Source organism: Mercenaria mercenaria, chromosome 11, assembly GCF_021730395.1.
Source record: "Mercenaria mercenaria strain notata chromosome 11, MADL_Memer_1, whole genome shotgun sequence".
Classification (NCBI taxonomy): domain Eukaryota; kingdom Metazoa; phylum Mollusca; class Bivalvia; order Venerida; family Veneridae; genus Mercenaria; species Mercenaria mercenaria.
This window is the reverse complement of record NC_069371.1, coordinates 15716103-15742269: the sequence shown is the minus strand read 5'-3', so window position 1 is coordinate 15742269 and position 26167 is coordinate 15716103. Positions and strand designations below refer to the sequence as shown.

Sequence of the window (26167 nt, the reverse complement as noted above, 5' to 3'; positions counted from 1 at the left end):
AATATCTTACCTATATAGTCTTGATATTTATATCTTTATTTTTCTTCCGAGTACAAACTCGGGTTTTAGCCATTCTATGCATTGGTGTAGCTTGTTATAGGCACTGTCGACATGTGCCTTTACTTTGCTAAATAAAGACAAGTATATAAATGCCAAAACTGCAATAAAAATTGAAGTGCAAATATGCAGGGTGTGCTGTAAAAACACTTTTGCAACAAAAGGATTAAAAGACCTATGCAGCTACAATGATACAGAATTTCAAAATTTTCCTAGAGGATATGCACCGGACTACACCCCTATGAAATGAATGCTACATTGAATTTTGCCAAACTACACCCCTGCTATGTCAACTGTTTTCTTTACCGGGAAAATACACATTGGGGATAGCTATGATTGATCTTGAACTCCTGCTTGCTTAGTGTAGTTATGGCTAGTAGTTTCAGAAGATGTAGTTATGGCTTGTAGTTTCGGAAGATTTTTCAGTTACAACGCTGACAATTGATGCCTGATGCCGAACCAGCTGCTATACAAATAAATCACCCTGAATCTTTGATACAAGAGAACTAAAACAAAAATGAAAGAGTAAAAACTGTAGGAATTTGTGTGGGGAAGAAGGGTGGTAAATCACAAATATAACCAAAGGTAAGGATGGGGTAAAGTTGTAAGGAGGGGGCGGGAAAGGAACCCCAGGTTCACAACGTGCTGGACAATATTCCTATGAAGTTTCATGAATCCTGGTTAAACGCTTTTGAGATATATATGAAACAATTAAAGTTTAAGGCTTTAAATGCATGGTTTTGGCAACAACTCTTGTCTGGCTGACTAACGTCCCAAACAAAAACATTGGTGCACAGCTTCATATCCTGTATATCATCCTTAAATGATATTTACACTTTAAAATGATACTGACAGTGTATTTGATATCATACCTAGATATGTATATAGTTTATAAGTTGAACTGATACTGGAAGTATATTTGATATCATTTCTGTACATATATTAAGTACTTCATTAGTTTTGACATGGCATATACCAAACAAAATAACAAGGTAAATAAGCTGAGTTTTAGTCAGTTTTCTTCTCATTTGTTAACAACTGTCCGAGGATAGGAAATGTGATTATCATGTTTATTTGCTGATAGAACGACCTTTTTCAAATTTGCTTAAATCCTTTCGATTTTTAATATTTAAATACATTGTATATCATTCATAACAAAGAAATCGATATAGTTCTCTACATATCACTTTCAGTACCAAATTTGAATATTCTTGCATTCTATGGTCGTTTAAGCCACTTAATATTCTCTACATAATAATGTCTTGACAAATAAACAAATTCTAATTTCCATGAGAAACCACAATTGGCACGATTTCTACAACTCTGAGCAGTAAGGGCTTCAAAATAAAATCCCTGCTTGCAATAACCTAGTCCACACAGTTCATACGCTAGACATTTTGAAATATCTCTAGCGTCGTTAATATATAGAGTTTGCATCGGTATGCACCTGTCTGATAGTCCCTTTAATGTTTTCACTTCACCAATGTTAGCAAGCTGGGAGCTAACCATAAGCGAATGATCTTTCCCACAGGCCTCTTTTTCATCATTTAGAATAAATACAATTGGTATCAATGTATTGTCAAAACAGTTTACGTCACAGATGTCAATTAATACTTTGTCCTTCAGCTCTTCGTAAACGCTTCTTTTACCTTCAAACTGTTCGAAAATCTTGCTCATGCGGTCCTCCAACTGCACTGGATAAAATTTGTCCATCGTTTTCATAAGACCTTGAAGTCGAAATATTTTAGCATACCTATACACATCAACAGCTTTATCGGGTTGTGGTACCGTCCCGAAACGAAGAAACTCTAAAATAAGCGCGAAGATATTGCTTTCACAATCAATGAAATATCTCCCTTCATTGTCCTTCTCGACTGTAGCTTTTCCTGTGAATACGGCTGCTAACAGACTATTTGGATCTTTTGTAAGGGTACTTAACTTTGTTGCCATTGTTTGTCCACCAACGTTCAGCTGAACTATATTTGGGAACTGAAATGCAATAGTTCAAGATATTTTCAGTAATAATGCTGATTCTTTTTATTAAAGTTTGTCTGTTTATTAAACTCTGACCTTTAAGGTTTCAACGACATGTCTAAACGTGTAAAATACTGTTTAAATTTAAAAAGACTACCAGTGAACTGTAACATCAAGTACATTATCAAATCTTTCTTTTTTTCAGGTTGGAACATAAGAAAAGTTGAACCCATGTACATACATATTTTAACGGATGAACTACAAGCCGTAAGAAAATGAAACAATGAATTTGATAATACATGCAACACTTATGAACAATGAATATTTTCTTACTCGTTTATACTTTAGAATTTAATGTAAAGTTCAAACAAACTTACCTCAGACATTTCCATCATATTTATGTTTGATGTAAATAAAGACAACTGTATAGGACACACTGTAAGTTAAAACTAGCTAATAAACTTACATTCTTCGTTTGTTATCTTTGTACGAATTACTATCTTTATCTAATACAAGTATTAAATTAAAGGAAAGCTAGTATATCAATTATCATTTTGATTAAATTCAGATAAACGTGACAATGTCAGCTATCCTGTTAATATCAATAAGACATGTCTGGTGTATTTCACACAACAACAACAAAGAATACTTTACAGGAACGTTTAGAAACAAACTTCGTTTAGCATTCTCACAATTGTAATACATGTAATATATTTCGTCAGTAAATATCCTACAGAAAGAACCGTTGCCTAGTTCCAAACATAATACGTATTCTTACAATCAACAGGTCCAGAAATAACTTTACTGCTGATTTAATTGCAAAAAGAAAGTATATGAATGCATACACGCTTTAGTTAAGAACTCCATATTATAAGAAAACAAGATTTGAATATACAATTAATGTACCACAACTTTTGATTTATTTATATTAATGGTATGGAGGCAACTTCAAGAGGTAAATTATAGCAACCTTAATTGTTTTATCTAATTAAAAAAAACTGGCCGTTCCAAGGCAGGTGTAACAACATTGTCATCCTTTGTTTGTTTTGTCTTCCTGTTTTTGCTTTGTCTGTGTAAGTGATCGTGTACGTGTGCTAATTGTGTCCATCTGCTATGGTTTGAACTTTAAAGAAGCTGCGGTTTTAAAACGTTGCGATATCTGTTAGATATTCATCCTTGCGTTTTGTTTTAATTGAGAAAACGTCGTTCTATTAATTTTTGAATGTGGTATAACTTAGTGAAATATTTTGTTTTGTTATTTACTTTTGTTACTATTGTTTGTAAGAGTTCGGAAACCATTGGACATTGGTTTGTCCGACGGTTCTTGTACCTGTATTAGCTGTTATTATACTTGAAAAAAATAAGGAATTTCCTCTGCTAACACTTAATTAGGGACTAACAAATATATATCATAACTTTTAAAATCTTACTACCTTTTATAATAAATTTGATTCATACTTTCGTGTCATTTCGGAAGGCAAAAGGACGACGTTCGGCTGGACGACGTTTGTAGGGGCGACAATCGGCGGGGGGACTTTGCCGGGGTGCCATGGCATTCGGCGGGGCAACAGAGCAAAATAACGAAATGACAAAAATCAGCCACCGTACTATCAAAATATTTTTTGTCATCAAGCTAAGTATCTAAAACGAAACATGTATGTGCATATATGTAAACGTTAACAAGCTTACTTTTACAAGACATAGCTGAACTGGAACTTCCATAAGTAACAAACATAAACCCTTGCCTAGTTCAATATACATACAGGCGAAATGTGGACTATAGCGCAACTGCAGCATTTCGTGTTTCTTTTTTAATTAAAACGGTAATCCAGTATTAAAGTATAGACGTTTTTGGATATTTCAACACACTTTTACCTTAAATATTATTGATAATGCGTAATGTGTTTGCGTATTTACCAAAGCTTAATCTAAAATTAGTCTAAAAAAAGCAATAACAAAATGATAATAAATCTTGCCGTGTTTTCAAGAATGTGTACAAATGTTTAAAATATTAATTATATCATAAGGGGTGCGATGATTACTCCTTATAAGTTACTTTTAAGTTATTTTCGTTGTATGTTTGTTGGTCATACAAAACATCATAATTGTGATTAGCTTTGCATTACTGTTTTATTTTACTTTACAGTCTGGACCAGCTCTGTCACGACCTTGAAAACATCTGATTACCTAGATCAGCGATTGTGTGATCTTTATATGTCATGACCCTCTGGCAACTAACTTACTTACGCGCACGAAAAATGTAGTTAAAACTGACATGGACGTTATGAACAGTTCTATTCACATTTAAAAAGGAATACAAAGCGGATTAGTATTAACAAAGAAAACACCCATATTATTTGACAGGATATTTATCTTTAACCATCCTTGTACGTATATTGTACACCGTCTGTATTGGTCAATGAGGGTATTCTCTTGCTGGGATGTCAATGATGCAATTTGTTTTCGGTTCGGGCACTTTGAATCTGTTTACAAAATGAAATCAAAATAGCTATACTCACGGACATTACCCACGTCCATGTTATGAGTAATGTGAATTGTAGCGGGAAACATGGCTCGTGAGTGCAAGAAAATGATGATTGAAAAGTTATGTTTCTCTAACATAGTATTTGATTTTAATTTCATTAGGGGTAAGAGCTTTCATCCTTAGCGAAGTTCTTAAACAAAGTAAACAAAACACGTATTCATAGAAATAAAACTTCAGTATGACTTGATAATTAAAACTTGTTTCTCATACGACAGATAAAAACATACTGCCTTAGGAAAGTCCTTCAACATGGAAACAAAAGTGTATTCAAAGAAAGGAATCTAATTCATAGGTTGACACTTAAAGTTTGTTTCTTAGACAATAGACGAAAATCGGATAAGAGTTGTCGACATAAACAAAATGGAATGACAGTACATATACTAGTTTGAAGAACAGTTAACGAATAAACTTTAAGATATCTTCATCGTCGTTCACAAATAAAATAGAAATGATCAAGCTGACAATTGGTATCGTGCCACTGGTAATGACTGCTTGATAGCATTATAACACAGTCTTGATCCACTCCATACTGTACATGATCAGGTTGATCAAATGCCCAGTCCACATTAGAACCACCAACTGGTTGATGATGATGCACCCATGTAAACTGACCATGCCCTTGCTCGTCTTTTAACCCAATCCAGAAGCCATTGTGATCATACTCTGAAAATATTCGGTAAAATTGAAAACTTTCGTGTAATCATTGAGGATTAAATATTTCCAAGGGTAGTACCAATAATATTTTGACTTGTATTTTGCTTTATTTTCGGACACTGCCAGATTATTGATCCTTTCAGACGATTACGTTCAATTACCATGTATGTGAACATATACTAAAAGTGCAATTACTGAATACAAAATAACGTTTATGTTCATGTAACAACTTTGATTTTCATGTGTTACGGGTACGAAACATTGCAGAAACCATTAGATGTCTGTTTAGAAAAAGATATAATTTTATAGAAAATTAAGGCAATAGATTATGAAACTACCGCCACCTTACGGCTTTTAAATTATACCAATGATTTAACTTAGAGGTGGTTAATCAGAATTTGTCATGTACTGATCAAATAATTGATCTGATAATTTATACTTCGGATACCTGCCCCATTATGATTTTTTAGATTTAGATTTTGTTTTATAAACACCAGTAGGTCATCGACCCATGTGGCAAACACATACATATACATATATGGCGACAGTAATGGGTAGTTGATATTATATATATATATTTATATATTGATACATAATGATTTTTTAACAATGAAAACAGACAGAGACTAGCATCATTATGTAACACTTTTTAATCACATGTTTGACGTCGCGGAAGTGTAATAGAGCCATTATTTAAAAATGATAAAACACTAGTGTAATAAAGCCTTGACGTCGACGTCCTTTATAGTAAAGGAGACGTTAGTCAAATTAACTTGATTATATAGTAAAAGAAAGTAGAATTTTTGATGTTTCGATAGCAAAAGCTAACATGTGATTAAAAGAATATTACATCCGTGACCTTCCACATTGACTCCATCAAACTTCCTGAATAAAATTAACAAAATGCTCGGCAGAGCCTCGCGTTTTATTATCTTATTCAACCCGTTTAACAAACGCAATATGATAAGACACCCATGCAATATCCTCTATATAACAATATGAACTTTTATTGTTATTAACCTCTATCATCCCACAAATCGGACAGTACTTTATTTATGTTAAATTGCTACAGTAACAGCATGATAATGCAACAATGGTGATATAACAATATTAAATATATAATGTAAATAAACAAACACAAAGGGACAGAAATACAACTTTATAACATATGTATATCAGTATCAACCCTTCGGAAACGTTCAATATTGAACATAATACAAAAGACCAAATTATATATAACAGTAATTACTAATAACAGAGAAAACATAAGTTAGTGTTATTGAAATTAATACCAGCTGTGTATTGCCCTTTTATGTATAGAAAGGGGAATGGTTGGAGTACAGTTAGTGCCTTTAATTATGATTAAACCCGAAATAAGTTATCTAAATATATATTAATCAATTATAATTTAAATATTAAATATACATAAAATATACAATAGATGTACATTATGTTGATATCTTCCGAAACGAAACAAAGACACCAACATAGTTAATAACTCACATAAAAATTCAGATCTTTTATGGGTTACTAGTGTGTGGCGGTAAACTCAACTTAAACACTATTTAACATATAACCGAGCACATAAACCTAATTTTGTTCTCTATATAATAAGTCGTTTCTAATGGAAAATGATTTATTAACATAAGCTGCTAAATTTTTTAATAAACGTTTGTTTTCAGATTTCATTAGCTCTAAAAATTTAAACATGTTTGGGCGTTTCCAAAAGTATGATGGTATAAATTGCTTTCTCAGCTCAGCATACAGTACACACTCTAAAACAAAATGATAAAAAAATTATGCTACTCTACGTGATGTAGAACAGCGTAATGAAATTATTCTCACCTCCCCTTGCCACTATTGGTTGCACAACCCAGATAGAATGGAAATATATAAATTTTCAATACATATACAACTTGCCTTTTGGTTAAAGAAGTTAAAATATTCCAGTAACTATGATATGGAAGTGTAACACTTGAAATTATATTGAAATCAAAAGAAATATTCTTCTTATCAAATACTTTCTTACTGAAGGAAGATGGAGGGAGATAGGGCAGTAACAAAATTTATAAAACAGTAGTGATCCAACTCTATGTACTGGATCTTCCGTCCTATTGGAAAATATGTATTAGAATAAATTTGCAAATGTTAGAAACTGTTGTTTAAATTTGATTGAACGCCTGTAATGGAAGCATCCCTCGTCAAAACAGAAATACTTTATTTCTCTTTTTTTCTAGAGATACCGGTATATGAGTTTGTTGTCATTTTGTAAGTGGTCTCAAGAAAGTTACCTGAAAGTTTGTTTCTCATTAACAACGACTTTTCATGCGTATCTAGCACAACCAGGTCCCCTCCTTCCTGATTGCATGCATGGCGAGCACCAAGCCATGTTGCGTGTTTAAATACAATGTTTACGCATAAATGCGCATTTGAATTCTGTAAATGTATGTAGGGTCCGTTGGTATCGCAGTGAAAATGTACATTGCTTGTTGGTCGATCTGTAGCCCCTGCCGTGAGAAAAAACATATTGAAGTCATAGAGGAATCGTTTTATTATTATTATTATTATCATTATTATTATGGTTGCCTCTTTAGCCTGCGTGCGACTAACCAGGTATAAACCGATGGACACTATTTTGACTATAACCAAACCCAATCTTGATTTAAGATATCCGATCATTAATGCAGTGTTGTATTACATTTTCATAAAGTAAACTAGATATATTGCTTTATTGAGACAGTTATACTCCGCCTAAAGCATATGTGAACAATGAATAACGTTAGGTTGATCTGTTTCAGAATTCTACTAGACAATATACCTTGTGTTGTGAAGCTTGATTGTGTTGACAAACCTACAGTAGGGTGTTTTGTTTGTGTTGTAGAAGTAGTACGGATTTCTGAAGTCTGCAATACTTGACTTGTTGTTTGTGGATTTACTGTCGGCATGGTTATATTTGAAGGAGTTCCACATTGATTGTTACAGAAATCAGTTTGACAACATATCGGAGCACACTTATGACTACTTGGTACTTTAGATAGTGCGTCACACAGCTACAATAAGCATTATATATAAATATAAAATCTTCTGTTGTTCAATCGAAATAATTTTGCTTCAACGTACAACATGTTTTAACACTTCACTTAATAATTGTTAATAAGATATGTTGCTTTTTCAAATTGAATAATATGAACACATGGCAAATAAAAATTGAATCACAACAAAGATAGATTTTAAAAGTAAAGTTTGTGAAGTTTCAGAACTGTCGAACTTAAATTATCCTTGAATAAGTTCTTTCCTTACACGGATTTTACTTCTGTGCAATGATTATAGGTTATTAGCTTTGTATCGGGAAATATGCACGAGTTTTTCAGCGGATATATTGCGCGACTTTAGGAGCGCAGTATTTATAGGTTATTAGCTTTGTATCGGGAAATATGCACGAGTTCTTCAGCGGAAATATTGCGCGACTTTAGGAGCGCAATATTCTTCCACTGAAGAACGAGTACATATTTCCCGATGCAAAGATAATAACCTTTTTATTACATACGCATTTACATGTATAAATATTATGTAAATATCACATATATGTTCAATAGCCTGAATAGGATTGACAATACTGAACTAAATATAAAAAATAGTGCAGCAACACACACTGAATTACGTCACGCACCCGATATGAAATTCAGGCGTCAGTGTATGGAAAAATATTGACGTTTCCGGTACCAATGTAACTAAACGGGGAATAGAAACGAGTATGTAATAATTTTCCGCTGAATAACGAGTGCATATTTCCTGATGCAAAGATAATAACCTTTTTATTATATATGCATCTACGTATAAATATTATGTAAATATCATACATATGTTCAATAATCTGAATAGGATTGACAATACTGAACTAAATAGAAAAATAGTGCAACAACACACACTGAATGACGTCACGTACCCGATATGAAATTCAGGAGCCAGTATATGGATAAATATTGACGTTTCCGGTACCAGTGGAATTTAACGGGGAATAGAAACGAGTATGTAATAACATATTTTATCTTTTCCTACCTGACAATTTTGAACTGTTTACAACACTTAGTGTCAAAACTATTCTTTTCTTAGCATTTATTGCACAGTTAAAGAAAAGAAATTCACTATGACAATGGAAATATTGTGTCAATACACTCACTTCGTGTAAATATACGTTCAAAGCCAAGTTCATTTAACTACACGTCGCAAACTCACCATTTATTTTCTTCTCCTAACCGCTTGTCAAGCGTAGTCTATATCTGTCTTTTCAGTTATTATTCGACTGAATCTTTTAAATATCAGCTGGGAAGCACTTTTTAGAGTGCCATGTAATATTTATAAATAAATGAGGACACCTGTATGATAATTCACCGTGTCATGTATAGGCGACATTTTATTAGCGATAACGCAATCACAGAAACGAGCATTGCCTAAATACATTTGTCCCCAGTGGTTAATAACCTTTAGCCTGCTGGCGACAAGTTATTCAGGCTTTGCGACCATTGCAGACCAAGATCAGCCTGCACATCCGTGCAGTCTCATGGTATGCACTGTTCGCTATTCAGTCAGTACATTTTCAGTGAACACCCCTTTCGATAATAAGTGGTACTGTCCAAATCGAATGATGGGCCACTCCATTTTAGAAATTTAGCAGGGAGAAGAATAAACGTTTGTTTTGTCCTTGTCTACCAGCTTTACTCTGAATCCATATATAAACTGCTTCAGAGTTTTGGTTTTGGTAGACTGCGTTTGCGTTTCATTTTCATTTGATTGTTATTTTCGACGTTCGAGCTATTTTAAAGTCTGAATTCGTGCTCAGTTTAATCAAACATTTTAGACAAAATACACCAATTCACCTCGAAATCCTAAAAAAAATGATTCATCAGAAAACATTCCTTTTTGTCATGCTTGTACATGGGACACATTATCACATCATATTCAATTTATTCTTATTGTTGTATGAAATAGAATTTTGGGCGTGCACAAAGAGGGGAAAACATGTACAAATAAGGAGATTCTCGTGAGCACGCGCTGTTTATGCACGTTTTGGATACGCTATTTTTGTTATATAGAGTCCATATTTAGAAAGTGTAGGATAGATGAATAAATTTCGTTTCAGAAATATCTAAAGACTTTTATGTACACCGACAAAAACACTGAATGAAATTATCTTTCTGCTGGTTTTATTAGTAAACGTTTACGATGTTGATACCACCATTATCTTGCAAATCGTGAACGTCTGTAAATGATTGACAGTCAACGAGATATGTTCTCTGTGAATTAAAGTAATAAGTAATAATTGGTTATTACCAACTGTGTTTCACATTGACTTTTGTAGGTTGTTTGCAGAACTGGGGAATACAACATACACAACTGCAAGCATAGAGAATCAATTAGAGTAGATAAACAACGATTTATGTAACAATAATGCGACATTATGATGTAATTATGATTCTTATAAAATGGTAAGTTACAACTTAAAATGCTTCTTAACATTATTTTTTAAATGTTCTGATGAATACCCATTTAAATAATACATACAGCAGTAAAATAATAACGACGGGTTTGTGCTACTCTCAACTCACAGCGAATAATCAAGCTTGGAATATAGAAAAGAACTGTATGTATGTTATATTTGATCATGTGATATAGTAATAAACTGTGGAGAATTTGAACTCGTCTTTTGGTCACATGATGTACTATCGCTGACAAGCCTTTTCACCTAAATTTCAAAAAGAAGAACATGATATGTAATGACTTGTTTTGTATGATAAATATATTACTACATCGGTAACATGAGCTACATGATCATTGCAAGGAAGCAGTCTATTTGTTGTTTACGTTATCATACAAACTGTTTCAGTGGAAAAACAAGTGAGCCGCGCCATGAGAAAACCGACATAGTGCGTTTGCGACCAACATTGATCCAGACCAGCCTGCGCATCCGCGCAGTTTGGTCAGGATTCATGCTGTTCGCTTTCAAAACCTATTGCAATTAGAGAAACGGTTAGCGAATAGCATGGATCCCGACTAGACTGCGCGGATGCGCAGGCTGGTCTGGATCCATGCTGGTCGCAAATGCACTATGTTGGTTTTCTAATGGTGCGGCTCAAGTATGTGTTTAGTATATGGTGAAAACCTACTTAACATAATATTAAATACAAGAAATATACATGTTACAACTTTCTGAGGGTATGTTTCCGGCATTCTGTACTATTTGTTTATTAAGAAAATAAATGATGTACCATTTTTATATTTGAAAATAAAACATATATCACGGGATAATTCACTTACATTCTATTAACATAATATCTGTTGCATGTTCTCTTTAAAATGCTAACATTGCATACAATTATTACATAATGTAACATCAAATAAAAGTAAAGTATGATAATACAGCGTAACAGTATCATATACACTGAGATATTATGATTGTTACCTCGTTTTTACCACAGACAGTTACATCACTACAAGACTTAGCGTCAATCGCAGCATCACAGTTAAAACAGTACGGACCTCGTTGTCCGAAAGGAACTTCTGAAAGATATCATGCAGATGCATCAAGCTATACAGCTATAGTTACAATAGCATTTTTAATAATTACATTCCTTGTCAAAGCTCCGTAACTTAAAAACTAATTCATAAATATTTACATTTACTGTAGCAGTACATGGCATTGTAAATGTACTTTATATTCAGACAATACAATAGAAATAACATCCTTGGGATTTACCAGTTGTTCCACAACCATTCTTATTGCAGAAATCGTCCTTGCAGCACTCACTGCATATTGTGACGTCAGCAGAACGTTTACGATTTGATATGTATGCCGACCTTTTTCCGATAAGTGATATACCAGTCGAAGAGCAGCGCTAAAATACAATTTGGTTTTGATTATAAAGTCATCTGTTTAGGCATTCTACATTCTCATATAGGCATTGTAACTTTTGCTTTTCTTGGTTACTTGATTTTGCGATAATTGTATCTAACGTTAGGTATATCAATAATGCAAATAAACTATGACTGCAAATTTTCTGATGCATAACTGATTATATCAAAATAGTGATGAAAGGACATTTTTCTTTCCTAAAGGAAACCATCTAAACTCCTAAAAAGGTGTTCGGTACAACTGGAATACATCTACCTAAGTCTGCTTTGGAACAATCCCGAAAATGTCATTACCTAATTTGACACATGTTAATTTTGCTAACTATAGAATCCACATCTTCTACAACATGGTTAACAATATAGTTAAAATGAGTTGGAATGACAAGAGCCTCCTATCAGTACCAGAATGATTCTTTGTTTTCTGTTGGGTTTAGTGTCTATTTTACTTTTTCTTTCGTTAAAGGATTACAAATTTACTGTACACATACATCATGTTTGTGCAGAATAATTTCTTTCGACGCTAACACCCACATAGGGTCTTCCTCCATTATGAAAAGCTAGAAAGTCGCCATTATTCTTTAGCTAGTTTTGATGATTTTTCAACGCCGTTTTCTTCAGAATTTCAGTTATATTCGTATGTCATTAAACAGAAGCAGCGTTTCTAGATTTTTAACCAGTGCACCTCAAGTAACAGGCAACCTCTCCACATAAATCAAACTTCTCTTAAGTCTGTCATCATAATTATCATCATTATAATTATTAATACGAAGAGTTTGCCCTTCATCCTTAAAGCATGACCTATGGCTTGAAAGACGTGTTTTACATGTTGAGCTAACAGTTATACTATGGACTTAGTTATAAACCTGAGTCATAGTTATACAGTTAACATAGTCTGCCTATATATCCAGAAAAGTGGCATAGAAATTGCCTCTGATGGCATTTTTTGTTAATGCCCGACAGCCATGTTCATTGTTAACTTTACAAAAGTTGGAAAAATTTCAGGGTCATAGTAAGGTCGCAGCACAAGGTCAAAGCTCAATAAGTGCATTTTTGTTATAAACGTCAGATTTTCGCCATTTTTGCTACCTTTTAATACAAACCTGTAATGTTTCGGCGATAATTATGAATTTGAAAAGTAAAATAAATTATCTCGTGTAGATTTATTGCATTTGAGACTGGCAAAATTCAAAACGACTAAAGTTATTTCTATAGAATGAGCTTAATTTTTCGTACGCTCTGATATTTTGTTCATTTATAAAAGCGATCTTTTTCATGTTTGATCTTCTAAAACTTCCGTTTTCAGGCTAACACTTTTTAAAAAGGCTGTTTGATTGCCCGTTTGATTGTCTGTATGAACAGTACAGGTAGAAAAAAATCTATGGCGCGTATTATAAGACTGGTACAGTTAAACTTTGTTTACTAGATTTCGGATTATTCGCTTACTACTCTTGGCTCGAACTCAGCTCTATATAATGTGTACTTCACGTTGGCGTGTCCTACTGATAACTTAAACACATGTTGCTTGTCCCGTCGAGCTCTAGCAAACATAGTTTGACTGTAATAACTGTTGACAGATCTAAAGAGGATTCCTTCAGAAGCATAGAACTCAAGGACGTAAAATAGCAAACTCAGTTTGATTAAGTCTGTTTGTGAGATAGTATGAAATGTGCAAATTCTCTCAAGCATTATCTAAAATGGTCTATACTGTCAATTAAAAATCTATTCCAGTGGTTTACGCATGTGCTGTAGTAATTTCAGGAATGTATGTGGGCGTTTAGAAATACCATCTAAGTACAAAAATTAAGCGATATCAAAGTTCAAATGTAGATATTAGATAACCCCAACTGTTATGTTGTTTTTATTTTCATTCCATTAGCATGAAAATGGTACTCTTCATATTTTTCAATCAGCTAAAATATATTTCTTTGCACATTAACGTTAGGCTATTATAAGGACTGGTAACCGCTCTTCAAGTGTTTTCAATATTTACAATTTTGTAACTACCGGTATTTGTTTATGTTGGTTCTATAAATGTCATAACTTCAAAAAGGCTTAATAATTGTCAGTGAATTTGAAAGTATATCGAATATTATTTGTATTATTTTTATGGCTGTGAATATGGGGGTAAGCATGTTTGTTTTCATGTTACAACGCCTTTAGATTTCCGAGTATTTGCTTGGTGATAGAACCGGGTAGAGCAAACGTACCAATGTATCACGAAGGAATTGGTGTTATGAAATGAAACAAATGTGAGCTAATGCTATTTTAGCCTTAAACGTGTAAAACTAGATACATTGTTAATTAAATTCAGTGCGGAATGCTAGAATGAACTAATCTTATATAAAAATAACGTCTTACCCTTATATAAAAAATGAATAAACCCTATAATAGTCCCACTTCACAAGCTATAGACGTCTTAGCCTGACATATTCAATCGACAGTATTTGTTTATTGTAAATCCATCGTTTTGAATATTTTAATTCTCCTCTTCATACTCTTCTCATCATGTAGGAAGTTTTTACACATCTTAGTTACTATCGAACCACCATAATTTATCATTTTGATTAGCTGAACCATCATCTGTCAGTAATTATGAATATTTCACTGCATGTGCCTTAATATTACTATTATAAAATTATTATATCTTTATTTTTACATTTTAATTTGTAAAACATCCGAAAGACTAATGTGTCAGTTCCAAGATGCTAGCTTTCTTTTCACAACGTAATCAAGGACATCCTGTCTGAAACCAGGTGTCAGATGTGTACATTTGTTACGATCTGATCCATCTTCAACTTTTGTTTTGAACAGGAAGTGAGAGTTTGGAAACAAAGCCAAATATTATAAGATTCGAAAAAGAAATAGCGTGCTGAATTTTCAGAATAAAATAATGCAAATATCGCATTAAGAGCTTCGGTGATAGTTCTTGAAATGTTCTACTTAATTACAAATTCAAAAAAAAAATATGATGATAAATGTCTGACCGATAGTAGAAAAAAAGGAAAGAAATTACATCAAATCAAAGACATGGTGTATAGAGTAACTAGTTGAATTCCTACAGATCTGTGCTGTTTTGTTTATTACCGTACATGTACTGTGTACACTTACTAGTATAATGTGACCAATATTTCAGTTATTCCTCTAAAATGGTCCTATTTAACCATCAACGCGTGGACAAATTAACATAAATATATATCATATAATGAACTATCACCAGTATTGAAATCATTTCTTTAGGAGCTGGAGAAGCATTCCATATATGTAAGTGTTACTTTCAGCAGTATTTCAGTCATGTAATGGCGGTCAGTTAACCTAATTAGTGTTTCTGGAGTCTCTACAAGTACTAGCCTTTTCCCCGCAAGTAACTGCCAACTTCTCCATATGATTAAGAAGTGGAGGACGAAATTACTCCTGACAATGTCTATTGTCAAATCATCATGGAGAACATACATCTCTCCCGGGGATCGAAACCACGAACCCGCGATCCTTAGATCTGCGCTATCCTTATTGACCTAAAATACTTGGTTGTGTACATGACAGTAAAGTGATTTTAACTGTTTATGTAAGCGATATCAACTGTGCGTACATTCATTGAGCCATGACAGTTCAAATAAGGAAACCTAAAATTAAAACGTCACAGAATAGATGCAACTTGGTGATGGTCTCTATGTGGCAAGTACTGCCATCTTCAGTATTAATTGTCATGAATTGGTGTCATTAATGACGTCACAAACCTGATATAAAATCAACATGTTCATATTGAAAATATTGACGGATGTTCCATTTCAACTAAACATAGCTGAACATTCAGAATATGATACTTTGAATTTCTGCTATGATGAATTTACTAATTAATTTAAGGGTTACCTTATTGTTACCCTTACGGCTAAATAAATATAATTCAGGCTATGATCGTTTTTATGTTTTATTATAAAAAAAAGTAATCATTTAACATTGTGTCGAACATTCACTCAAATCCGTCAAAATTTGACGATAAAAGAAAAAAATAACAGGTGTGGAGTTAAAAAAGTCGTTGAGTATATTATTAATAAACGCACCATTTTGCTTCCTTTAGTACCTTAGAAGTCATTTTCAAAAGTTCATTTTTGACCTTGACATGTCTGTGACCTTAAAATTACCTTAAAATAACCCTTGGATACGACAATACCGAAAATATTTTTGCAGTTGATCCACATATATAGGTTTGCAAACATGTCAATTATAACACACTTTGCCATCGTATGCCACTTTTCCCAGATATATATTATTCTATATAAAATAATATATAATATATATTTTTAATATTATCATCAGTTTTATTTAGAAAATACTAAAGGGCGTTGAAAAACAATATTTAGACCAATTTAGATGTTTATATGAAAATAAAACGAGTGCACAGCGGTACAGTTTATTTGTAAATGCACTCATTTGACCTTTGACCCCATTATATTGTAATGAGGAACCCTAGAAGGCGAAAGCCCCCTTTAAATTTCATGTTTGATCCTAAGGAACACTTTTATAATAATATCCGAGCATTAACAAAAAATGCCATCAGAAGTCACATTTTCCTTATATATTGGCAGACTAACAGTGGATCTTCCATAATAAAGACATGGGTCTTGACTACTTTAACAAAAAAAGGTGAAGTCTAATGGAATTTGAAACGAATTAGAACTACCATTAGTGACACCTTCAATTATAACAGATATAACGGCATGTCTATAGCAAAGTTATCACACATATCTTGGTATCCTATCAAAATTGAAACAACTGAAATTACCATGAGTGAGTAAGTGTAAATTTAAATTGAAAACAAAGTGATTCAGATTCATACAATATCTATATATTTATACAAGCACGTGTAGAGAATGTAAACTGTATAGAAACGTTACTTCATATCTAAGTTCACCATGTTTAAACATAAAAAGTGCAGTTTTGCAACATTTACGGTTGGGCCAAAAAATTAGGGGCGGTCGAGATACCGGAAAAAAAACATTTTTAGGCCTAAGATGAAACGATTTTACCTGGTTTTCTGTGATTCAAATTAAAATCAACTTGCTATAACTGCACTGTAAGTATTGTTATCTGTAAACTTCGTTATAGTGATAACAGAAACTGTATAGTCAGATTAAATACAATATAAGACGTAAGTTCATACCGAATTGTGAAGACAGCCGGAGTTAAATACAACATTTCCACTCGCTACAACTACTTGCTCTACGGAACAATACTGAAATGTGAAGGTTAATTCGCCTTTATAACAGAGTTATTGTTTGTTTCAAGAGTTAGTATATTAAATCAAAATACACTATAAGAAATGTTCTTATTCAGCCAGTCAGGATTTATAGGATATATTACAATACTGAAGAAAGCCATGGCAGCATGTTGTAGGTCTTAAAACACATCATTTCTGCTTTTGATACAAATATTGCTGCGATCACTCGGGTTCTAAATCAATATTGGCTGTTTCGTGTGCTTGATTATACAGTATAAACAATGCTTTTCGTATATGTCTTTGTTTTACAACACTAGATATCCAACAAAGAGTTATTATTATAAAATGCTTTCCTACAGCTTATCAACTGAATGCAACTATTTTTAAGAAATACAATAAAGACCATCACCTCGTCGGAACTGCATTCTACAACCTTTGTACATTCACGCGGGAATGGAATATTCCGACACTCAAAACATCGGATGGCTTCTCCTAAAAATAATTATATGAGCCGCGCCATGAGAAAACCGACATAGTGCATTTGCAACCAGAATGGATCCAGACCAGCCTGCGCAGTCTGGTCAGGATCCATGCTGTTCGCTAACGGTTTCTCTAATTACAATAGACTTTGAAAGCGAACATCATGGATCATGACCAGACTGCGCAGGCTGGTCTGGATCCATGCTGGTTGCAAATGCACTATGTTGGTTTTCTCATGGCGCGGCTCATATGGCAACAATATGTACCTCGGTCGTTTTAAATTGAAAGCGTGACATGCATGATTAGCTCAAACCTGATTTTTATTTATTTACATTTAGGTCATAGCATAAAAGAACACATTACAATACATAAATATCACAGACAAGACTTCATAAAACATATTTTCTAAAAAAATCATAATTCTATTACATTAAATAGCACAGTATCACAATTTGCATACTTTTAATATGATAATACCAAATGTCATTACTAAAAAAGAAACTGTGTTATTAAAATGCTAGGGATCTATGGATAACCCATTAAGCTAAAAGCTTATTTCCAATGGGGTCCATTTAACACACAAAAATATTAGGACAAGATTGATGGGGGTCAAGACTTAGGTGGAAAACGGAATTATTAAAAGTATGCTTAAAATAATATTACAGACATATGTATTCCAACAGAGATCAATAGTAAACAAAATCACTGTTACATTCTGTTACTACATTTTTTATTAAATGCTCTTTAACTCTAGATTTGTACCTCTTAAAACTTTCAATAGATTTAATGATACTAGGTAAGGAGTTCCAATCCTTTATATCGCTGTAATAAAAAGTCTGTTTACTTATACTGCTGACCCTAGGAACAGTAAAATTACGTTCACTAGATCTAGTATTATGTTTTATACAATCACACTTCCTTACAAAATTATCATTTAAATAAGTTGGACATTTGTTGTGAAAAATTTTATACATGTGGTTCAGTCTTAGTTGTATAACTCTATTTTTAACATTCAGCATGTTCAATTCAGCAAAGTCTTCGCTTGTAATAGACTCTCTAGGAGAGTCACCTTTAATAAATCTAATAACCTTGTTTTGCATAATCTGTAGTTTGTTTTTTAAACCTTTGTTTAGGCCTTTGTACCAGGATGAACATTAGTAGTCAAAGTGGCACTGTATTAATGCCGAGCATAAAATCTTTCTTGTATTAAAGTCTAAGCATCTACCCTTTGTTTTGATTTGTTTTAATTAACAAATTCAATTTACAATAATAAATGCGTATTTTCTAAGTTTTGCCTTTTTGTGTCGCAAAAATATCAAATGTTTTTCCAAAATAACAGAAAAATAAACGTACTTTTGGCATTAACGTCAAAATTCAGAAGTCTTTTGTAAATAGAAACGATCTATTTCAGGTTCTCATTCAATGAGCTGGGAAATAACTATCTTAGCTCCCGACTGAACTGTAAAATGAATACTGAATACTCATTTGACATTATGACCTATGAAAGGATTTAATAAAATGCCATAAAGGTTGTTATTGTAATAATGCATTATTATTGACTACTAATTGATTTTAATTTTCATCAATGAATTTGTAAAAAGGTTCAAACAAGTACATTCCCTATTCACTTAAAAAAAATGGACGCCCGTCATCGATAGCTCGTAATCATTAATATTTTGTTGCTTTGAACCCATGACCCCGCCTAGAAGAGCAAAATGAGTCGTCCTACATCAGTTTGAAAGTCGTAGTTCGACCTAAATTGCATTAAAGATAAGTTTAAAGTTCATTGAAGAAGGACAGAGTACGAAAATCTTAATATATTTTATCTACGTAGATAGTTTAGCCTTCCCTCGGGAAATTGTTGTTGAATTATTATACCAAATGTTCATTAACATTTTAAAGAATGTACATGTCATACAAGATGTTTCCCCGACATTATCTAAAACAACATTGATCTGAAACTTGATCGTTAAGCCGTTAGGAAAGTACTAATTTATATTAATACGTAATAAATGTGATAAAGGAGAAAGTTATTTGAATAACTTACCGCGGTTAAGCAGACAGAAGAATATTCCAAGAAAATATAGATTTCCCATCTAGATTTGTTTAATGATGTCCTTCAAAGAGCTGTACAGTTCAATCAACAAAACATGTTGACCTGCGCGGTCTATATCAAATGATAAGGATTAATGTCCTCGTCTATACTACTCTCTTAAAGAGTAATGTTCCTCATTTAACTTTATTAGGGCTTAGACGCATGATCATTTCATATACAACAGGAATGTCAAAGCTGTTATCATAAATGTGTATTTGTTCTTTCTTTAGCATTATATCAAAGAACAAAACCTACACATTTGACCAACGTACCAACTGACTGAAGGCCAATGACAGTGAGTGCATTATTTTGATAACTAGAATTGATATTCACGGCATGCACGTATTGTGAAAATTGTCACTGCAATTTGCCATTGATTTTATCTAAATCATGGTAAATCTTGTTCCCGTACGAATCACGAACAATTAACTTTCACAAGTCTAATCTACATATTATGTTGGCACTGCACTGTATATAGAATAACTGGATCAAACAGTGAGTGGCAAGGTCAGATAACACATCACGGACAATAGCTTTCCGTATATAGTTTTTGCTGCATTTAGAATTGCACCGACACATATTTAGGTCAATTTGCGACTTCTCAAGATTTTCATGGCAAAAGAAGACTGTGGGCATTGTTTCAGGCATGAGCGGGCACCTGGGTAGTACCACTGTCAATTCATAAGTCAGGGTAGTACCACGGTCACCCATAAGTCAGTTTGATGGCTTCCTCACATAAAGAACTTACTTTAATGCCAATGGCTTTAACCACCCCTCCACATATGCAACCAAACAAATTTAGCTAGCATGTAACAAATCAGAAAAAATGTATATAATTCATTTTTTATTTGTTTATTACAATTGTAACAGCAATCTTCTGCAGTAAAATGGAAATTATATTTCGCTTTGCTGGCATTAAGGTGGTTCTGAATGTATGGTAAACTGGAAGGAATGGGGTTAAGTCATTACTCCGGATAATGTTGAATAAAACTTGGACTTGACATATAGAATATGGATTAATGATAATCTGTGAGCATATTCATTAAAACGACAACGTTACTATCATAATTATTTCACGCCTGGTAAACTACAGAGCTACCTCTTAAGAGGTATACGGTAAACTGCTCTGTTGCAACTTCCGAGGTAGTGCACGTCGCGATAAAAGAACATCAACATCCACGTGATGTTTACCAACAAGCTGATTTTGCAGTAAATTTGGCCATTTTGTCATGAAAGCACTTTCATTGTCAAATATTAACATTTTAACTAATATTAAGAAGCAAACCGAGTAGGCGTGAGATAGCTGTAAAATATACAATGCATTTGGAAATAAAATATGTACCGAAAAAGGTTCGGGAGTAAACTTATTCACTTTTTTATTGTAAGAGATAGCTCTGTCCTGAAGGAGATGATCATGTCGTGTCAATGTCAGGTTTGACCTTGACTAATTTTTCATTATTATTTCAAGAATGATATCATCTGTTATATATACTTTAAGATGAATAATGATCAGTTACTAGTTTTGACAAATATACCCCAAAACAATAAAGAAAAAATAATTGCAAAAATGCTGTTTTTGCAAATATTCACACAAATTTGACCCTTGACCTTTGATAATAGGTTTGTCTTTGACTTATTGCGATAAGACCGTCATTGCTGATCTTGCTTGCATGTATACATTAACATGAATTGCTAACAGTAAATTATTACAACAAGCCATTTTTAAACAAAGTAATGAGTAACTATGCTATATTTTGATCTTTTACACAAAAATGACTCTTGACCTTTAATACTAGGTTCGACTTTGACTTATTTTCTCTTCCATGACATCGTCTGACATACATACAGTGAAATGAACAACGATCAGTTAGCAGAATGACAAAACAAATATAGGTGATATTATTGCAACATTTTACTCATTGTTTTGACCTTTGACCTTTGATATAATGGTTGACCTTGAATATTTGAAATTATATCTGCATAACTGACATCGCCTAACATTTATATATTAAAATGAACTGATATCATTGACTAATATAGACAAGATATTATAAACAAAAAGAAAAGTTAAAGAGCTTTTTTTTTCATTCTTTTACTTGAAATGACCTTGACCCTTTATATCACATTTGAACTTGTCTGATTTCAGACGATATCTTTATTACTGACATTGTTGGACATATATATATTAAAATAAATCACAAGCAATTACTATTGATGATTAAAGATATCTGTTATATTTCAAACAGGAAGCTATTCACACGATTTTTCACACAAAATTTGACCTTTGATATTAGCTTTACCCTCGGCAGTTTTGGGGTTATATCTGCACTGCTGATTTTGTCTGACAAACAAACATTAAAACGAATTACCTTCAGTGTCTGATAATGTGAATACATATTAAACAGATTAGAAAAAGTAAAGGTAACATTTTCCCCATTTTTTGCATGAAAATGAACTTTGACCTATATTTATCAGTTTGACCTTGACGTTTTCCAATAAGATCTGCATTTCTGACTTTAGCTGATATATACATATTACTTAAATAAAGTTGAGAGACTTATGGTAACAAACTAATTTTTAAGAATAAAAATAAATTTTAAATATGCCAATTTTTGTGATTTTTACATAAATTTGACTTTTGACTTTGAATATCAAGTTTGCCCCTCATTCCTTTTTAATGAATTTCTTATTGCTGACATTATTTTACATATATACATTTACTGACAATCAAATAGTTACTGTAATTAAACAGTGAAAAATCTTGTAGACGTAAACTTTACCCTACACCCTAATATGTTTACAAGTTAGTTTTACCGCCCCAATCACAAACATAAGTGAACAAAATATAGACAGGCACGGCTTTGACACTAGAGAAATGGGTTTTCATGGAGGATATGAAATATTGTTTCCGAAAAAGTATAAACTTCTTTTGGCCTCAATTGTTGCAATAAAAGTCCGCGAGCTCTCGGACCATATCGTCCACGTATGTTTTCTTCTCTCCTAGAGGACCTTTAGCCTCTCACTTATATACAACGTAAACTTATGTATATGGTTCAGTTTCATCACAGAGTTTTCTGATTTCACGAATAAAATTCATTACCTGTATTACATTTAATACTGACTTCTTTGCAAATACATAGATAACAACCTAACAAATGTGAAAAGCTGCTAGAGGCTACATCTATGATTGAACCTTATTGTACAGATGCAAGGCTTGACATACGCATGTCAACCGAACAGAAATTGGACGTTAATTCAGAAATCAATTTATTGTTCAGAGCTCATATGAAATGAACGACAGAATATGATTTGCAAATCCATGAATTGCGCTAGTGATTCATGGTTAATATTCCGACCATATTCTGTCGTTTATTGCTCATAAACTTTGAAAAAAGTAATTTCATTTCTTTTAACTATTTATATTACATTGCCTTTTCATTTCTTATTTTTTAAATATGAACTACACATATTGTAGAATCTGCTTCCCGGTTATTCTGTTCATCAGACAAGCCAGTTCCGACGTCATCTAAGGCAACAGAGACCACCAAATAAAACAGTAACTCGGTATAAGGTGATCGTATACCTGGGAATAAGGTAAATTTTGTCCGTTCTGATTGGTCAGTAATGCAAACAAACCCAAGAAGTGATCTATTTCAAAATTGCAATTAATTCTTTACTGCATTCAAAGTATATTATTACACATTTTGACAATATTTGCTACACTTTGTGGGTATTGAAAGAAAAGTTTTATCAAACGAATGCCAACGATGTAAACTGGGAATCAGCTCATTCACACGAAAATCACTCAAATAAAGTATCACGTTTCATATGCTTTTCATCATTTTGGTGGAACTAAGAGAATTCTTGAACAAAATTTGATTAGATATGAATATTTTGATTTATGGAATGCCGTAGATGCCAAAATGTTGTAATGGAAGTCTATGGGAAAACAATTGGTGGCGGCCGTTGACGTTATCAATAAGCAGCTTTATCGTAAATTTGGTGGCTTTCCTTGTGCAGTTTATACAAAATGATATCATAATTTTCGATGGAACAAATAGGGAGAATGTAAATATCATCAGATTAAATAAAATTAAAACGTTTAAATGTCTTTGTCGTCGTTCACAAATGTAATTGAAATTGGAGTCTAAATTACAACTGCGTTACATCACACCATAGTGTCTGTCTTACCAGTCTGCCTCGGAACTATCCTCTCCGTGTGAAAATGTTGTATCAGTGGAAGTCATGTGCCACTAACCAAAAAAACATTGTGATTAATTTCTGAAATTATTGATTGAATTCATATTGGTCTTGATTATTAATTATGTCACGAGGCAAACTTTGTTTTGCTGTAATGCTTAAATGTGTATAATGTTCACTTTACTGTTTACTGGTTTCTTAACTTTATTTCATATCCTAATGAAATATAAAAAAATGTAAATCAAATTTTGTTTTTTTATCATGGTCATTAACTTGATACATACATTACGTGTGTATATGAAAAAAAAAACAACAAAAAAACATTTAATACCTATATCATGTCAGTCCAGGAAAACTTCTTACAAATTTTATTAAGTACATATACCAACCAGGGTATGGACAGTAATTTGATTTTAAGTAAAATTACTTTCAAATTATTTTCAATGATACTACGAGAATAAAGTGATATAATCGATTCAGGAGATTTACATACGTACGCGCACGTTTGCCTCCCATTAACAGCGACTTTTCATACATATCTAGGAAAACAATCAAGCTTGTACGCAGTACATGTACATGCATAATGAAATGAAAGAGGATCTTTGTTTTCCTTAAATGACATATCAGGTTTATTCTTAGGGTTTTGTACACCATTTGGCTCTTGCAAATATGACTGACTGTAAATGTAAAGAATTATTTCAACTTATTTCAAGACTTGGGCAAAAAAGTTAATTCAATGTCAACACTGAAAATTGATACAGCTGACTCATCTTTCATTAACTTAAGGATAATTTATCGTTATGAATTAAAACATTATGCAATTAAGTTTTATTAAGATTAACAAAACTTTAATCTTTTAGATGAATACATGTAAATAATCAGTGATAGTGACAGCTAATAATTTTACTTTCTATGTACTGTAAAGATATCAGGAACAGCCATGAGCGTGCGACAGCTGTTGATTTAGTTATATGTTATACACAATACAAAATGTTTCAAGTTTCAAGACACAGAAATCCGACATGGATTTGATGTAACTAAGAATAAAGAAGTAACAACTGGACCAGAAGTACTTTAAAATATCACGCCACATTTGCAATATGAATTCGTTGCACACTCTTTTAAAATTAAAGTTTATTGAAGTTTTTCAAATATATCCTTTCCGCAGCCTTAACGTACTAAAACGTATTAGCGTCTGATGGCCCTTTCACGCTTCCGTAGAAACAACATTTATGACACGAAACTTATTTTGAAAATATTTCTGAAATGTCTAGGTCTGCAGCTCTCAAATACGGTTATATCTTACATCTGAGGCATATACTGACAGTCTCAGACAACATCAAAAATGACATTTTGAGCGATTTGATGAAGTTCCAAAATTATCAATGTACCCTTGGTCCGTTACGGACCCCTGTGGGATTTCTGTTTATCCAGAGCTCATATATTTTTTCATAGATTAAAAGCTGACATGCTGTACTAAAGCCCAGGTAAATTCAATTCGTAATAAAGTGCTGGAAATTGGCTCCCCAATAGCAAAAAAAAAAAAAAAAAAAGAAGTCCACGCGCATACATTTAGACGGGGTGACCCCTGCGCGTGACCCCTGACTATCTACGAATCAAAATGCGGCTTTCGTTTTCAAGTTTAGCATTTCTACTTTCATTTTATTTACTTCCGGAAATAGCTGAAGGTCGAGTGACGTCATTTTCTGTGTTGTCAAAAACATACGTATGCCTGGCGAGATTGCATAAATATGTGCTGGCCGTCCTAAGGATATTTCACTGAGCTCTAAGCCCACGGTGGCACACATATACATCATATAAACGAACAGTGGTGATATACAATATAGGGGGAAGGTAAGACAAACATAATTTTCACAAATATATAAAAACGTTAAAAAACAGAAAATTGTATACCAAAAACAAATCTATGACATCATATATAGAGATGCATAAACCACTGGCCGTATTATGCATTGAAACTTGGTCAGTTATTTTATGATAGTTAAAGCGGTAGCTACTAAGCAAATCATATTAGAAA

The 26167-nt window shown here is 32.9% G+C and overlaps 2 protein-coding genes across 2 annotated transcripts; both read right to left on the bottom strand.

Moving 5' to 3' along the window:
- Window positions 1-916: 916 nt before the first annotated feature.
- Window positions 917-2696, bottom strand: LOC123532239 (uncharacterized). Its single transcript, XM_045313629.2, has 2 exons — window positions 2409-2696; window positions 917-2046 (listed from the first exon to the last, which is right to left on the bottom strand). Exons 1-2 carry the CDS (start codon window positions 2424-2426, stop codon window positions 1276-1278), a joined length of 789 nt encoding a protein of 262 aa, XP_045169564.1. The 5' UTR covers window positions 2427-2696; the 3' UTR covers window positions 917-1275.
- Window positions 2697-4972: 2276 nt separating this feature from the next.
- On the bottom strand, window positions 4973-20065 carry LOC123532071 (uncharacterized). The gene is made up of 9 exons (XM_045313426.2): window positions 19882-20065; window positions 17764-17846; window positions 17298-17369; window positions 11985-12123; window positions 11691-11788; window positions 10562-10624; window positions 8049-8280; window positions 7522-7737; window positions 4973-5239 (listed from the first exon to the last, which is right to left on the bottom strand). Exons 1-9 carry the CDS (start codon window positions 19928-19930, stop codon window positions 4998-5000), a joined length of 1194 nt encoding a protein of 397 aa, XP_045169361.2. The 5' UTR covers window positions 19931-20065; the 3' UTR covers window positions 4973-4997.
- Window positions 20066-26167: the final 6102 nt, after the last annotated feature.